The sequence below is a fragment of the Malus domestica genome, chromosome 17 (assembly GCF_042453785.1).
Source record: "Malus domestica chromosome 17, GDT2T_hap1".
Lineage (NCBI taxonomy): Eukaryota > Viridiplantae > Streptophyta > Magnoliopsida > Rosales > Rosaceae > Malus > Malus domestica.
Window position 1 is genome coordinate 8300989 of NC_091677.1, and position 16666 is coordinate 8317654.

Consider the following 16666-nt stretch of genomic DNA (forward strand, 5'->3'; position numbering starts at 1 on the left):
TTTTATGTTGTTTAATGTTATTTAATATTGTTTCATGTTGTTTCATGTTACTTAATTTAATTTAATGTTGTTTAATGGCTTAGGAAGTTATAGAATTTTTTTTTTTTTAAAAAGGGCTAGCTGACTTCTTACCGTTGGAATTCAAATTGTGGACCGACCTGGGGCCAGCTGGCTAGTTGGTTTGGGCCGGCCAGTTGGCCTTTTGACCATTTTTTGTTCAGTAGGGCCCACGAGCCCTTTGACTTGGCTCTCGGTTGGAGACGGTTTTCGAGCTATTTTCGACCCTCTGACCATCTGAATCATTCGATCGGAGATGACCTAAGGGTATGAAGTTAGTTTTCACCAACCTTTCTATCCGATTTAAAGATTAACTCTTATGATCATCATGATTTCTCGTAATTCAGATAAGATTCGAACTATCACTTCACCGAAAGTCTGCCTAAAGAGATATAAAAAGGTAGACTATATAATACACACACACACACATATATATATATATATATATATATATATATATATATATTTATACATATATATGGACATCGACATTCAAAAATGAATGATGTTGACGTCGGCCATCTATATATATTATACTTATTTAAACCGCCTTGGTCCTGACCTCTATCCACAACTCCTATCTTTAGCTAGCTAATGGAAAATCCTCAACATCTTCTTTGTGAAAAAACTCCCCTTAAAATCAATGCACTGCAGAAAACCCTAGAAATTGCAATTCTGTTCTTCTTCATCTGTGTCCTTTTTTATCGTCTCCTATCTCTCAGGGACCATGGTTTTGTCTGGCTTCTTGCCTTCACATGTGAGTCTTGGTTTGCTTTCAATTGGGTTCTTACTCTTATCACCCAATGGACTCCTGTTGAATACAAAACATACCCTCACAACCTCTTGCAACAGTATGTCATTCATGTTCTTTTTATTACGTACTTTTAAATAAAGTAAACTTGATTAAGTTTAGTACACTTTGTTGGGCTAGGTCCATTCACTTTTCTATCATCTTTTTATTAAATTGAAATAAATGTCATCTCTTATTAATAGGTTTATCTTTTACTCAATTTTTATGATTAAATATAAGAATTAAATGTTATTCTGCTTTTTACTGCTCTTAGTTTATATCAATGTTTTAAAAATCGGCCTAGACGGCCGCTTAGGTGCTGGGCATAGGTGTGCAGATCTGATTAGGTGTGAATTGTTAAGAAAAATCGGGAAGTTGTTAGGCGTCCGCCTAGGCGCTCTTAGGCGCCATGGGTTGTCTAGGCGGCGGTCTAGGCAGAGTGAAATGGTTTCCTGGGAAGAAATTCCAAACAGATACCCAGAATCGCAAAAGCTTTCTCGCCGTTTCAACTCCTTCTCTCTGTGCACCACAACTTTCTTAGCTGTCGCGACTCCCTCTGTCTGAAATCCATCGAAGAAGAGGAACTTACAGCGCAAAACAGAAGAAAAGAAAAAAAAAAGGGAGAATTTACAGAGGAAAAACGGAAAAAAAAGAAGAAGAAGAGGAAACAGAAAAAAGACGATGATGATGAGGAAAAAGAAAGAATAAAAAAGAATAAAAGTTTTTAGTTTTCAAGGCTTCAAAATGGTCTCCTTCGTTTGGAAGTGTCTATAGGTTGATGTGACTGATGGGGAATATGGGTCGAGGGGAGGGGTCACACTCACACCACACATGTTGTGCTTTATGATGTGGGGAAGGATGCATGCACATCTTCATAATTGTCTCTTTATGATTTTTGACCTTAACTTTCAATTGCTATATACGTTTTTGACCGGTTTTGGTGCTCCAAAGTTCGAAGTGGGACACCAACCCAGATAAAATCATAAATAAAAGAGAGGATTTTAGGGATGATACCAATGTGCATGGTTTGGTTAAGGGATGTTTGGCATGGCTTCCTAGTAGTTTTATTATAAACCACCCAACCCACTACGTGGGATTTTTACTTTTACTTTTTAAAAATTAGATATAATCATTTAAAATGTTTGGCATATATGCTTAATGTGTTTTTAAATTTTGGACTTATTAGATACTCTTTTTGTATTTTATCATTCATTTATTATCTTATTCATGGATTTCATGCAAGTATAATTTTTTATGTGTCAATATGCACTTATTTACAAGATATATAAGAAATTTAACTAAATCTGCCTAGGCGTTAGGTGTCAGTTCGCCGTCTTACTATCGCCTAGCGTTTTTTAGAACCTTAGTTTATATCTCAATTTTTTCTTCTATCTCCATCACAAGTTAACAATGGTAACTAATCTATGTTGTAGGTATTAAATATGAGTGTATATACTAGTATGGATTATAAGTGTATGGAAGATGGAATTTCTTTGAACTATTTTCATGAATGATAGGTAAATTTATTTTTATTTATTTTTGTATGTACGTAAATACCTCTATCACAAGTTAAATGATTTTATTAACCTATCGTATAAGTATTATTTATGTTGACACATAATTAACTTTTCTTTTTAACTATTTTTATGAAAGTAGTTAGACTTTTTTTTTATTTAAATATTCAAATTAAAAATTTGAGTAAAGACTCATAAAATTAAGAAATTTAATTAAAGTTGAAAAAAAAAAAAAAACTGGACTAAATTTGAGAACAGCTCAATTTTTTTTATCTAGATCAAATTTATCCGTTTAAATTTAATTAAGTTAGGTATGCTCATGTGTAGTGTTGCTCACCTAATTCTTTGAACCTTGCTAATGCCAGATTGAAAAAATATATGTTCTTGTGGTAATTAACATGCTGATTAATGTCTAATTGTTTATGTTTAATACGTAATTAGGGTTTCGGAGCTTCCTCCGGTGGACATGTTTGTGACAACAGCAGATGCAAAGCTAGAGCCACCTATCATTACTGTGAACACAGTGCTCTCTCTTCTAGCCGTTGATTATCCAACTCACAAGCTAGCTTGCTATGTATCAGATGACGGGTGTTCACCTCTCAGTCTCTACTCTCTCGTTGAAGCCTCAAAATTTGCTAAGCTTTGGGTACCCTTTTGCAAAAAGTACCATGTTCAAGTTAGAGCACCATTTAGATACTTCTCTGACAATCCCATTTTGTCAAGTTATAGTCCATCAGGATTCCTTCAAGAATGGACAAAAATGAAGGTAGAATTTGGCCTTATATATTCTTAGTTGAATTTGTATATATGTATGATGTCTCCATCTTTAATCTTGTAGGATGAGTATGAAAAGCTCTGCCAAAAAATTGAAGATGCTGTCCAAAATTTGGCACCTCTGGATTTTTCTAGAGACAATGTGGATTTTGCTCACATAGACAGCAGGAACCATCCCACTATAATCAAGGTTCTTGTTTTTTGTTTTTGGTAATTCACACAAGAAGTAAAGCCTCCCAATAAGTTCATTTCATCGGTAAAGGTAAATTTATATGCAAGATGACCTTTGTGGAGTAGCCATATATAACAGCTCATTATATTCATTATATATGCTCCACAGTTGGTTGACTGACTAATATTGTGGTTCATCTACTTTTCACATCCTGCAACTATTCCTTAAAATTTTAGTACTGAAACCTAAATAAACTTTCTATTGTTAATTTGAATTAATATTTGTACAGGTGATATGGGAGACTAAGGAGAGAATTTCTAATGGTCTACCACATTTGGTTTATGTAGCCAGGGAGAAGCGTCCTAATCACTCACATCATTACAAAGCGGGCGCTATGAACGCTTTGGTGAGAATTATTTGCTTAACTAGGAAAATGTTACCATCTCTCTTTTTAAATACATTTGTTCAATTAGAAAATTACTGTTATCTTAGGCTTAATTAGCTAGTGTAAAATCCATGATTTTACCCAGTGACTAATATTTTTAATTAATTTTATGTACATAGACGAGGGTCTCTGGTGTTATGACAAATGCTCCATTCATGTTGAACGTGGACTGCGACATGTATGCCAACAATCCAAAGATCGTTCTTCATGCGATGTGCCTACTGCTTGGTTTCAAGCAAGAAAAAGGTGCATTTGTTCAGTTTCCCCAAATGTTCTACAACATTTTGAAAGATGATCCATGTGAAAGCAAAGTGGTTGAGGCTGTAAAAGTACGTATATTGGTTTACTATTACTCCACTTAGACGGAAAAAAACTTGCAGGTCACGTGCTCATACCTCTAGTCAGGCGATAGAAATAGGGATATGAACATGGGGTAGTTAAGTTAGTTTCGCACTATGGCAGATTGGCGTACATGGACCTAATTAATGTAGAAGGCTTTAACTTTTGCAGAAAATTTGGCCTGGGTTAGCTGGGATCCAAGGACCTTTCTATGCAGGGACAGGATGTTTTCACAGACGTAAAGTTTTCTACGGCTCATCTCTAACAGATAATGAAGGTATCTTAGCATCCAAGATATATATTATCTGTACTAATGTATATAACTAATCACTCATTAATGCTTAATCAACTTATAAATGATTTTTCTAAGGGAACTTGACGAGTGAGAGACTAAACAAAGGATGCTTTGGAAATTCTCCAGAGCTCATCCGATCAGCTACTCAAATTTTATTAGAGGAAAATATTGATCAACCGGACGACCTTTCCTGTGCGGTCGATGCAGCATACCATGTTGCTCATTCCGAGTTCGAGCATGATACATTATGGGGCAAAAAGGTAACGAAAAATATTTTTCTCTCTAATGTTAGAAGAAGTCTCTGCTAATTGACAGGAGTTTTGATATTGTTAATTGGGCCGACCCTTTTCAGGTGGGTTGGGTTTATGGGTCAGTAACAGAAGATGTTCTAACTGGGATGAAGATCCATGCAAGAGGGTGGAAGTCTATCTTATGCATGCCAGAACCACCAGGTTTTCTGGGCGCTGCACCCTCAACTACTCATGTTATGTTGATCCAGAGGAAGAGAGGCATCACAGGGCTGCTAGAAATTTTGTTCAGCAAAAATTGTCCCATTTTTGCCACCCTTTATGCCAAGCTTGAGTTTAGGCAATGCTTGGCCTACCTGTGGATACTAATTTGGGGACTGCACTCTATTCCTGATCTATGCTATGCTCTTCTGCCAGCTTACTGCCTCATTACCAACTCACACTTTTTGCCAAAGGTAAATAGAATCATCATCTAAATATAATGTGATTTTAGTTCGGAATTGTTATCAGCATTTTAAAATAGTCTCCCGGCTTGCACTCTTGGTTTCTTTACCTTTTTCATCAAAGAAGAATGCATGATTTTTTTTGGAGTACCAATAATAGCTGTTTTAAAATTTTGTTAAATTAAGCTTGGTATAAACATTGTTAATGATGGAATTACGAAGTTTACATACACTTCAAATTAATCTGTTACCAAATAGTGTGACAATATTTTAAGTACATATAATGATTTATGTCGATTAAATAATATCACATTTTTTCATGAATGAAATTTGGTGTCCCTAGCTGTACTCAACTCAAACGATTTTGCTTTGTAGGTCCAGGAACCGGCTCTAATAATATTTGCCGCTGTGTTTCTCATTAAACACTTAAACACACTACACTCCAACCTTGATTCTGGTCGATCAATTAGGGCTTGGTGGAACCAATTGACAGTGGGACCATGGAGCAAAATACTCAGTCTAACTGCATCATTATTTGGAGTTATAACTGTGGTATTTAAGCTTTTGGGCATATCTGAGGTGACATTTGAAGTCACACAAAAGGAGCAAAATTCCTCTTCTAGTGACCAAGAAGCTACTTATGATGCAAGGTTTACTTTTGATGAGTCTCCAATATTTGTACCAGCCACAGCTCTATTGTTTCTGCACTTCACAGCTCTGGTCACGGCCGCGTTGGGGTTGCAACCACCGGCTCATGGGGTGAATGGGGCGGGCCTAGGGGAGATGATGTGTAGTGTGTGGGTGGTGCTATGTTTTTGGCCATTTGTTAAAGGTTTGTTTGGAGAGGGTAAATATGGGATTCCCATGGCCACTATAGTCAAGTCAGCTGTGTTGGCCTTGCTCTTCATGTACTTCTGCCCTAAGAACACTACATCCTGATCAAGTTTCTGATTAATATAAAGTTAGGAAATCAGAGTAGACAGAGTTGTAATGTTCTTGTCTTTCCTGATTGTATTTGTATAACGATGAAAAAAATGAAAAAAATTATAACTTATTTTATTAAGTGTTTATTTCAAATTTAATGGGTTCTCACATGCATCACCTTTATGGATTTGATGGCTATCTAGTTATATATCTTGGGAGAAACAAGTGCAGTGTGGCACATAAATGAAAACTACGAAACAAAAGAGGACAAAACTAAACTAGCATGTCGCCATTTGAAACTAAGGATTGTTAATTACATAAACTTAGGAGAAATAGGGAGCACAAATCATCTCCAATGGTGCTATCTATTTTTAAGTCAATTTAGTTAAAAAGACTAGAAACTGTTGAAGGACAATTTAGAGAGTGAGGATAGGAGAGGGACGGCAAGAGAGAGAGAGAAGGAAGCTCAACGATAGTATTTTCACTTATGCTCCTTGGTGCCTTATGCCTTTATTTATACTAGCCACCTGTACTTTTCTTGCCTCACAAGTAATACAAGCCATAAAAGATTAGATATCCAAATCCTATTGGAATCTTGCTTCTAAATTTATACAATCACATTCCTAAAGATATTAACTACGACACTTACTCTTAAAGTGTAACGTTTAAGAAGTTATTGCATCGAGTCTTCTCAGATGATTATTGAAGTCTTCGATCGGCATAGGCAATTTCACACGCGAAGTGCGACAAAACCCAAAGCGTGAGAAGTGTAAGGTCGAAGTTTGAAGTAATCAAACAGTGATGAACGCTCACATCAAGGTATGACCAACCTAAGACCTCAGTTAAAACCTTGTCATGATATCAAAGCCTAATGGGACAAATGCTCCTGAACTAAAAGAAAAAGAGTACATTAAGGTCAACTTCTACTACATACTATCCTTGAGTTCGACAAAACTCCTTAATTAGACTGTAAGCAATGTAAATCAGACAGTTTACGCGTTCCAATCTTAGGACAAGCTTCTAAAAACTGAATTTCGGCAGTGACTTGGTGAGGAGATCATTGAGATTGTCTGGGAACTAATTCTCTTGACTTCGATCTTCTGATGCGCTTGTTAAGGATGAGAGGAAAAATTTTGGCGCAATGTGCTTGGTATGGTCTCTTTTGATGTATCCTTTTTGAATCTGGTATCGTTGTGAATGAGAGAAGAAAAACATGTAGAATTATCCTCAAATATCATTGGGACGTCATCAAATATCATTGGGACGTCAACAATGGACGATAATTCACAAGTGCTTTGACTATGCTTGACAACGGCTTTAAGCGATGTACGCTCACTAGCAGCCACATAGATGGTGAGTATCACACCATGGTTCCAGGACATAACAACTAAAGTCTGCTTAGTAGACTTCTAAGATATTTGCAATTTTATCAACGGTAAAGACATAACCCATTTAGGGCCTTGCTTTGTACGGGTCAAATAAGTACCTAGCATCAGGATAACGAAACTTAATTATGCTGAAAAATCTTTTGATTTGTATATGCAGGTGGCCACATTCATAATGGAGAGGATTATAAGTGCTGAGGGACATAAGTACTGCTGCGCTTTCACGGATTGATTTTTCGTAATCACTCAAGCTCTTAGGAAAATGCTCGACATGATTACTACTGTAGGGCCTTCCCTCCGGCTGCTTAAACTTATCGTTCGTTGCTATATGAGGCTCGCACAAGGCCAAAAGTAAGTTACTCCTAATAGTTAATACTTGTAGGTCTAAGCTCGTCTTGAGTCTTGGACTAAACAAGATTGGAATTGAGTTCAAGCCAGTTCTAACATATGTGTGTCTAGTACAATTTAACTAGTTAAATCTCAACAATTTCAAGTTTGTTAAATATTGGTCGTCATTTAGTCTAATTTAATTGAAATAACCGCCTGTAACACTCTAGATAGGACTTGTAACATACAAGATGTTGAACCGTTCTCCACTTTAACTATTCCAGTCTTAACATTAAAAGTTCACCAAACATCGAATGTTATTAGTCTAATTCAATTAAAATAGTCGAGTTCAAGTCAAGTCAGCAAATGATCAACATAATTATTGTCAATTGATGAAATTTTTATTGCAGGGACGTTGACCACAGAAAGTTGTGTCTTCCTAAGAGGTTGAAGGATCGTAAAGTCATTAACCTCATCGCTGTAAGTTCTTCGAATACAATTTTTTTTTTTTGGATTGCTTCCCGCAACCCGTTTATTTTTACTGAAACAATTCTACTTGATTTAATTTCCAGGACAACCCAACCGCCATGGTATGCATGAGACTGGCTTGTTCGGTGTCTTACAGCGACGAGAAGGGCTCCTCTGATAGAGGCGGGCGCGGAGGTCGAAAACGGGCACCCGGTGAAGGCTGCACAGGAGTAGCAGACGAACCATGTTATATTCACCTATGCTGGTCAATCTCACCAGAGATGAAATACCAAAGCCATGGAGACTGAAAACTGTTGTAATATGTTTGCTTTTAATGTGCACTTTGTTTTCAATGTTGTAATTTACTTTTCATCTGTATCATATTTTAGTGTTTGTAACTATTGTAAAATGTTATTCCTAGACGGACTGCTGTTGTTTGTCTCAAAAGTTGCGTCGTCTTTTATTGCATTTTTGGCATGGTTAGAGTAAGTCCCACATCGGCCATGTGAGAAGGAGTGATGGACTTTATGATGTTGTCTCGCGCGTCAATGATCACGACCTTACTTGAACAGGATCTGTTCTATAGGTTGTACCTCTGTATCCTTGATTTCTAAGGAGACAGGAACCTCAGTCTGGTGGATGAACCATGACCGTGTGATCAGAGCGTGATTAACAGCTTTGTGATCCTTGGATCATTCGAGCGGTAGATGATCGTTCTCAGCCGTTGTAACAACCGGTTGGGGTGGTCACACGGTTGTCTGACAGACCTCCCTTCTAAATTTTTTTTTGGTTAAATTTCATTTTCTTCAATTCTTTCTGCACTTGCCTTTTGGTTCTCAAATTCACATTCCGTCCGATCACAGGCACAATTTTTTTGGTTAAATTTCATTATTCTTCTTCAATTCTTTCCGCAGTATTGCATCCAAGTTGCGCAACAAACATTGCATGCTAAAAACATAGACAAATTACGCCTCAATCTTTAGAGGGCGGATGTACTACGTCTTGCTTGGGAGGGATTGAAAGAGTGCTTTCGAGCATAAACGAGAGATCATGCATCTGTGACATTATTCTCTCCATATCGTCAGATTTTGACCCTGCTCTTACACTGGAAACATCACCGCCCTCCGCCACATCTCAGATTTTTTTTTCATGGTTTGTGCTTGCATCAACCAACCTAAACACGCAACAGAAATGAGGCGTTAACATAGGTTCTTTAATGAATGAGCACATGCATCTTCCATGAAGCTTCACGTATTATATTATTGAAACCAGCAAATATAGCATTTCACGGTGATTCGAAACAGGATTCTGCAGCTATTATAGCACCCATATAAGTTGGCTTATACACGCACCTGTTTAATACAGAAGGCTCTGGCTGACTCTATACGCTACAGTTGAACTGTTGGAACTGTTACATGCTCCTGTTAAGAAATCTGGTTGCAAAAAGCTACCAAAATCCAAGTCACCGGAGTTGCTAGTGCCAAACAAATTTGTTTCTGAAGTGTGGTCAACAGATGTAGTCTGATTAATACTTTGTTTTACAGAATTATCTGCAAGATTTGATGCATTATTCGAGCTATCAAAATCATTCCAAGCATCGAATGAATCATCACCCGCATCAGTAGTCTTATGATAAAGAGCGTTGTTGCTGATACTACTTTGTTTTACAGAACTATCAACAAGATTTGGTGCATTGCTCGAGGAAGGATTTCAGAAGCTTGAGGAAGGTTTTCAGAAGCTAGAGGAAGGATGTCAGAAGCTAGAGGAAGCTTTTCAGAAGCTAGAGGAAGGGTTTCAGAAGCTTGAGGAAGGTTTCCAGAAGGTTGAGGAAGTGATTCAGAAGCAGCAAACTGAAAACTTGCTGCCCAACCAGAATCACCACTCTATCCTTCAGTAGTTTGCACAACTGTCTCAAAACGCTTTACATTCTCAAACAACCTAAGAGTTTCATGACCTTCGAAACTCTTTACAATCTGTGTGCTAGACCCGAACAGCTCTTCAGAATTACTTGGGCGGATTGGGGGTCTCATTTGGGAGATCATGTTGGTCGTGAGTCCTTTATTAGGGAGGTTTTGTTTATAAAGTTAATTATTTGTTTCCTTATTCAATAAGGATTGTATAGGATTGTATATGTATATATTTCAAAGAAAGTAATAGAGGGATTATTCTTGTCAAATTCTATTTGGTATCACGAGCCTAGCCGTAACCCTAGTTCCTTCCGTAACCCTTTTTTTTTTTTCCTGTAACCCTGTTTTTCCTTTCCTCCCGCCGGACTGGTTCTGCCCTTCTTCCCGCAGACCTCAGTTCGCGTGAGTGGGGGTAGTAGTGCCGTGTGTATAGCAGTGTGGTGGGACACTGTTTTTCAACGTGCAGTTTTCTCTGATTCCTGCCCGAAGGTAATATGGCATCTGCGGAAGGTAGTGGTGTTTTGAAATTAGAAGGCAGTGCTCGTACCGTGAATCCTGTTGTTCTTCAGCATGATGTATCTGCTGTACCCAACACCGTGAAATTGAATGGATCAAATTATCCGCTTTGGTCCAAGGTTTTAGAGATGCACATCGCTGGAAGAGGTAGGAAGGGTTTTGTGACTGGGAGTATCAAGGAGCCTGCTGAGGAGAGTGCTGACTATGAGACATGGGAGACAGGGAATGCAATCGTAAAAGGGTGGTTGATCAATTCCATGGAACCTGCTATCATGGGATTTTTTATTCACCTGCGTACTGCTAAAGAAGTTTGGGAAGAGGTGGCTCGGACCTATTATGATGGTTCGGATATTTCCCAAATTTATGAATTGAAGGTTAAATCTTTCCGACTTCGTCAAGAAGGTTGGCAAGTTGGTGTGTATTATGCGGATCTCAAGTCCGTTTGGCAGGAGTTAGATCAAAGGAGACCCATCAAGATGGAATGTGCTGTGGATTTCAAAACCCTTCGGGAAGAAATTCAACTTGACCGTGTGTATGTTTTTTTGGCGGGTTTGGATGATGTCTTTGATAAAGTGCGTAGTGATATTTTACGTACTCAGCCACTACCATCTGTTGAGGAGGTGTTTTCTGTTGTTCGGCGTGAAGCTCAACGACATGCCACTATGATGGGTGGTAGTAACAATCAAGGAGGGGTGCCGTCCCTGGCTATGATTTCTCGGCCAACTGGTGCTTCTCGCTCTAATAATTCTTCTAATCAATCTTTAAATTCTCGTGCTTCCAACCGAGAAAATAAAGATGATTTGAAGTGTACTTTCTGTGGACAAACTCGTCATACTGAGGATACGTGCTTTACTAAGCATGGAGTGCCTGATTGGTTTCCGGAATTAAAGAAAAAATTACGTGCCAAAGAGCGTGGAGCAGTGGGTTCCAGTGGAGGCCGTGCCTCCCTTGCTGCGGCAACACCAACAGCCCAGGAGGTCGTGCCTTGTTCTAGTGATCCTCGTCACAACTTATTGACTCGTACTAGGGGTGACTCGTCTTCCGACACAGGTACCATGGGACGTGTTCTCTTAGCCTCCGAAACTCAGCACCATACAGGTTGGATTCTGGACTCTGGGGCAACGGATCACATGACATATGATAAAAATATATTCCAATATATGACTACATCTCACCGGAAAAATATATCAACTGCTAATGGTACTCTGGCACCTGTGTGTGGTGCCGGCACTGTGCATCTCACTCCGTCACTTCCCTTACATCATTGCTTGCTTGTTCCTTCTTTATCCCATCATCTGTTATCCATACCACAGGTTACTGAACAATTGGATTGTGTTGTTCTAATGTATCCGTCCTTTTGTCTACTTCAGGATATTCAGACCAAGGAGATAATTGGGCGTGGCACTAAGAGAGAGGGGTTGTACTATGTGGACGACGTCGCTACTGGCAGAGCTCATGCTGTTCGCGCGTCACAATCTAGTAATTTACAAGAAGTGTGGTTGTTGCATCGTCGGTTAGGACATGCATCTTTTGGATATTTACGGCATTTGTTACCTAGTCTATTTAGTGGAATAAATGAATCAAACTTACATTGTGAAGTATGTATTCTTGCTAAAAGCCATCGTGCTTCGTTTCCTCCTAGTATGAATAAAAGAGCTTTACCGTTTGAACTTGTGCACTCTGATGTTTGGGGCCCCTCTCCTATTGTTCCTTCTTCTGGAATTCGGTGGTTTGTTACGTTTGTTGATGATTGCACCCGTATGACGTGGTTATATGTCTTAAAAAATAAAAGTGATGTGAGTATGGTTTTCCGATCGTTTTCTCAGATGATTCAGACTCAATATTCATCTGTGATTAAAGTTCTCCGTTCTGATAATGGTGGTGAGTATATTAATCGTGAGTTGTCGGAGTTTCTTTGTGATCAAGGCATTCTCCATGAAACAACCTGTTCCCATACTCCCCAACAAAATGGGGTGGCTGAACGGAAAAATCGCCATATCCTAGAAACAGCTCGTGCTCTCCTTCTGGGCGCCTCTGTTCCTAAGGTTTTTTGGCCAGCTGCTGTTACTTATGCTGTTTATGTAATAAATCGTATGCCCTCTCGGGTGATTGATTTTCAAACTCCTCTTCAAGTCCTCACTCAACATGTACCGATGGTGTCTACTCTTACTCTCACCCCCCGGGTATTTGGGTGTGTGGTATATGTGCATATTCACAAGATTCATCGTACTAAGTTGGATCCCTGTGCTCTCCGGTGTGTCTTTGTTGGTTTTTCGTCTCACCAAAAAGGGTATCAGTGTTATCATCCCGAGACTCGCCATATGTATGTTACCATGGATGTGACGTTTTCTGAGTCAGAATTGTTTTATGCTCCCGTATCTTCATCTTCCGATCACCAGGGGGAGAACACTTATGGTGATCTTGGATGGTTGGACCTAGAGAGAAATACTATGGTAGACTCGCCACTTCTTCCCGTAGTACCTGCTGTCGAGCTTCATGATACTCAGGAACATACTACTATTGCAGAAACTGCTGCAGTACCTTTAGCAACCCCACGGCAACAGATTGCCGTGCCATCAGAACAACCACAGCCGTTCCTTACCGATTCTGCTACTGCTACCGTACCCCCCTCTCTCTCTAGCTATACTGTGCTGCCCAATGAATCTTCTCTGGATATACCTGAGGTAAGTATTGTGGATAATTATGTAACTGATGCAAGTAATGATGTAAATACATATATATTGCCACCGAGACACAATTGGGGTGTACCACCTGACAGGTTTTCTCCGGAAGGTAAAGTGAAGTATCCAATAGCCAACTATGTCTCATGCAATGGTCTTGCATCAGAGCGCAAGATTTTGGTGGACAATATGGAGGCTATTCAGGTACCAACCCGTGTGGAGGAGGCTCTAAAGGATCCAAAGTGGGCAAATGCAATGGATGAAGAAATGTTGGCATTACAAAAGAATAATACCTGGGAGGTGACGTCATTACCAGAAGGGAAGAAAACAGTTGGATGTCGATGGGTGTTTACTGTCAAATACCAAGCTGATGGATCAATAGATAGGTACAAAGCAAGGTTGGTAGCTAAAGGATACACCCAAACTTATGGTGTAGATTATCAGGAAACTTTCTCACCGGTTGCTAAGATGAATACGGTACGTGTTCTGATATCTTTAGCTGCTAATATGGACTGGCCATTAAAACAGTTTGATGTGAAAAATGCTTTTCTCCATGGGAACTTGGAGGAAGAAGTATATATGGATTTTCCTCCTGGGTACAGTGTTGGTAGAAATACCGGAGTATGTCGGTTGCGTAAGTCTCTTTATGGACTTAAGCAATCACCTCGTGCATGGTTTGATAGGTTTACTCAAGTTATGAAAAGGATTGGATATTATCAGAGTCATTCTGATCATACATTGTTTGTTAAACGAAGACAGGAAAAAGTGACAGCTTTAATCATCTATGTAGATGACATGATTATTACTGGAGATGATTTTGATGAGATTTCAAAGTTGCAGAGTAACCTTGCGGCTGAGTTTGAAATGAAGAGTCTGGGAGATTTGAAGTATTTTCTTGGAGTTGAAGTTGCTCGATCTTCGAAAGGTATTTTCTTGTCACAACGTAAGTATGTTTTGGATTTGTTAAAAGAAACCGGTATGCTGGGATGTAAGCCAGTAGATACTCCTATTGTTGAAAAACATCATCTATGTTTGGATCCAAATCAGGAATCAATTGATAAAGGGAGATATCAGAGACTTGTAGGGAGACTAATTTACTTGGCTCACACACGACCAGATATTGCATATGCAGTGAGTGTAGTAAGTCAATTTATGCATTCACCAAGTGTAGATCATATGGCTGCTGTTATGCGTATCTTAGCATATTTGAAGTCTGCACCTGGAAAAGGAGTTTTATATTAGAAGCATGGACATTTGAATGTTGAGGGGTTCACAGATGCTGATTGGGCAGGAAATGTGAGTGACCGACGGTCTACTTCGGGATATTTTACTTTTGTAGGCGGGAATTTGGTTACATGGCGAAGTAAGAAACAGAAGGTGGTATCGAGATCGTCAGCCGAGGCCGAGTATAGAGGTATGGCCCACGGCATTTGTGAAATTCTTTGGCTTCGGAAACTTCTTGAAGGGCTTGGGTTCAAGCCAAAGGAGATCATGAGATTATATTGTGATAATCAATCAGCGAGAGATATAGCCGATAATCCGGTACAGCATGATAGAACAAAACATGTGGAGGTTGATCGGCATTTTATTAAAGAGAAACTTGAGAGAAAGATTGTGTCAATACCGTTTGTGAAATCGGAGGAGCAACTTGCAGACGTTCTCACGCATGCTGTGTGTAGTCGAAAGTTTGAAGACTCACTTGGCAAGTTGGGCATGTGTGACATCTATGCACCAACTTGAGGGGGAGTGTTGGTCGTGAGTCCTTTATTAGGGAGGTTTTGTTTATAAAGTTAATTATTTGTTTCCTTATTCAATAAGGATTGTATAGGATTGTATATGTATATATTTCAAAGAAAGTAATAGAGGGATTATTCTTGTCAAATTCTATTGATCAGTCTCAATTTTCTCTGGCTTAGAGGTCCATTTTATTTCAAGATTTAAGAGATCAAACAGACAACTCATCCTTCCGCGCGCAGTCTGTGCTCTGTTTAATTCATTTGCTTCAGCACGTAAATTCACTGGAAATTTTGAGTAGAAATATATAATAAATATATATAATTAATTATCAAAAAATGAGCTTGAGTACCGACTCTCATAATTAAATTCGTTGATTCATTAATTATTTTTAATTAATTAATTTCAGATTTAATTTTTAATTTAACAAACTCATATTTTCAGATGAAGTCTGAAGTGATGAAAGAATGTCACCCCTTTGAGAATATGTCTCTCAAAAGGCGCATCCCATATTCATACATATTGTGAATAACCATAACTCAATTATATATACATTCATCTGCATGACATTTAAAACACAGAAAAATCAAATTCATTTTCTACAATCCCAAACCTTCTTACTAAGAGAACCACAAAGAAATTCGCCAGAAGTCTAGTTTCTCGGTGCTGGAATCTTGACTTAGATCGTTGAATCCTGATGAAGCAGACGTTCGTAGAACTACAAGCATAGAATAGGGACAAAATTATGTTTCAAGGACATTGCGGTACGCAAGCCTCGATCTTCAGTTTATCTATTTAATATTATTTCATTTTGTTCATACTCTGTTAAATTATTTATTAGCATATATAAATTTATCATTGATTGTTGATATTTATCCAACACAATCTCCTACAAACCAAAGTGTCTAACTTTGTTACGTATTCAAGAAGCCCCACAAAATTAATTTCGAAGTCTCTATGTTAACGAGAGGTCACATAAACCTCATTTCTAGCAAACAAACGATAGGCAGACAAAACTATAATTTCCCACTTACATGATGGTTTATGGATGACAATTCTAACCATCATACCCCGATAATTGAGGATAACCGTCCATATGATTGGATTTGGGTATGAAAATTCAGATATATTTTGGGTAGGGGAAAAACCATGAATATTATTCGGTTTATGATTCTGGATATGGTTATAGGGTCCCCAATCCGTATCCTTCTCCCGAATCTGAACCGAATGATATATAATATAATTATATATAATATTAAAGTATAAATAATACACACACACACACACACACATACATGTACAATCATTATTCACCCAATCTATTAACTTGTGAATACAAAAATTGCAGTGTGAGTTGCATTTTGTGAGAAAGTTCAAAAGTTTTGATATGAATTAAAATTTATGAGAAGTCAATAATACTTATGGGAGATATCAAAGATCAGCCAACATTTTTTTTTTTTATGTATTGACAAAAATGGATATAACCGTTAACCGATGAGGAATCCGTTACCTGATGGGTATGGTTATGGATAATACCCGATGGTTAATTTGCGGATGGATATGGTTAATTTTTGTGGTTATGGAGATGAATATGGCATTTCCGTCCTCAGACCGAACTGTTGCCATCCCTAATTTCAAGTGTGATAT

At 38.4% G+C, this 16666-nt stretch overlaps 1 protein-coding gene and 1 non-coding gene across 3 annotated transcripts; both read left to right on the forward strand.

Annotated features, from left to right (window-relative positions):
• The first annotated feature begins 533 nt into the window (after positions 1 to 533).
• LOC103404839 (cellulose synthase-like protein H1) lies at positions 534 to 6136 on the forward strand. 2 transcript variants are annotated; one of them, XM_008343808.4, is made up of 9 exons: positions 534 to 908; positions 2803 to 3127; positions 3200 to 3325; positions 3597 to 3713; positions 3872 to 4081; positions 4263 to 4368; positions 4462 to 4646; positions 4739 to 5089; positions 5453 to 6136. In XM_008343808.4, exons 1-9 carry the CDS (start codon positions 652 to 654, stop codon positions 6014 to 6016), a joined length of 2241 nt encoding a protein of 746 aa, XP_008342030.3. In that variant the 5' UTR covers positions 534 to 651; the 3' UTR covers positions 6017 to 6136. The 2 variants fall into 2 exon arrangements, with proteins under 2 accessions (XP_008342030.3, XP_070673340.1); XM_070817239.1 differs by having other exon boundaries at positions 611 to 814.
• Positions 6137 to 8735: 2599 nt separating this feature from the next.
• Positions 8736 to 8949, forward strand: LOC114822855 (small nucleolar RNA U3). The gene has a single exon (XR_003771044.2). It is a non-coding gene; the product is annotated as a small nucleolar RNA U3 (small nucleolar RNA).
• Positions 8950 to 16666: the final 7717 nt, after the last annotated feature.

Coding starts and splice junctions, on each gene's coding strand:
- LOC103404839 (XM_008343808.4), top strand. CDS start 652: ATGGAAAATCCTCAACATCTTCTTTGTGAAAAAACTCCCCTTAAAATC. Junction 4,369..4,461: donor ATCTCTAACAGATAATGAAG/GTATCTTAGCAT, acceptor GATTTTTCTAAG/GGAACTTGACGAGTGAGAGA. Junction 5,090..5,452: donor ACTCACACTTTTTGCCAAAG/GTAAATAGAATC, acceptor TTTGCTTTGTAG/GTCCAGGAACCGGCTCTAAT.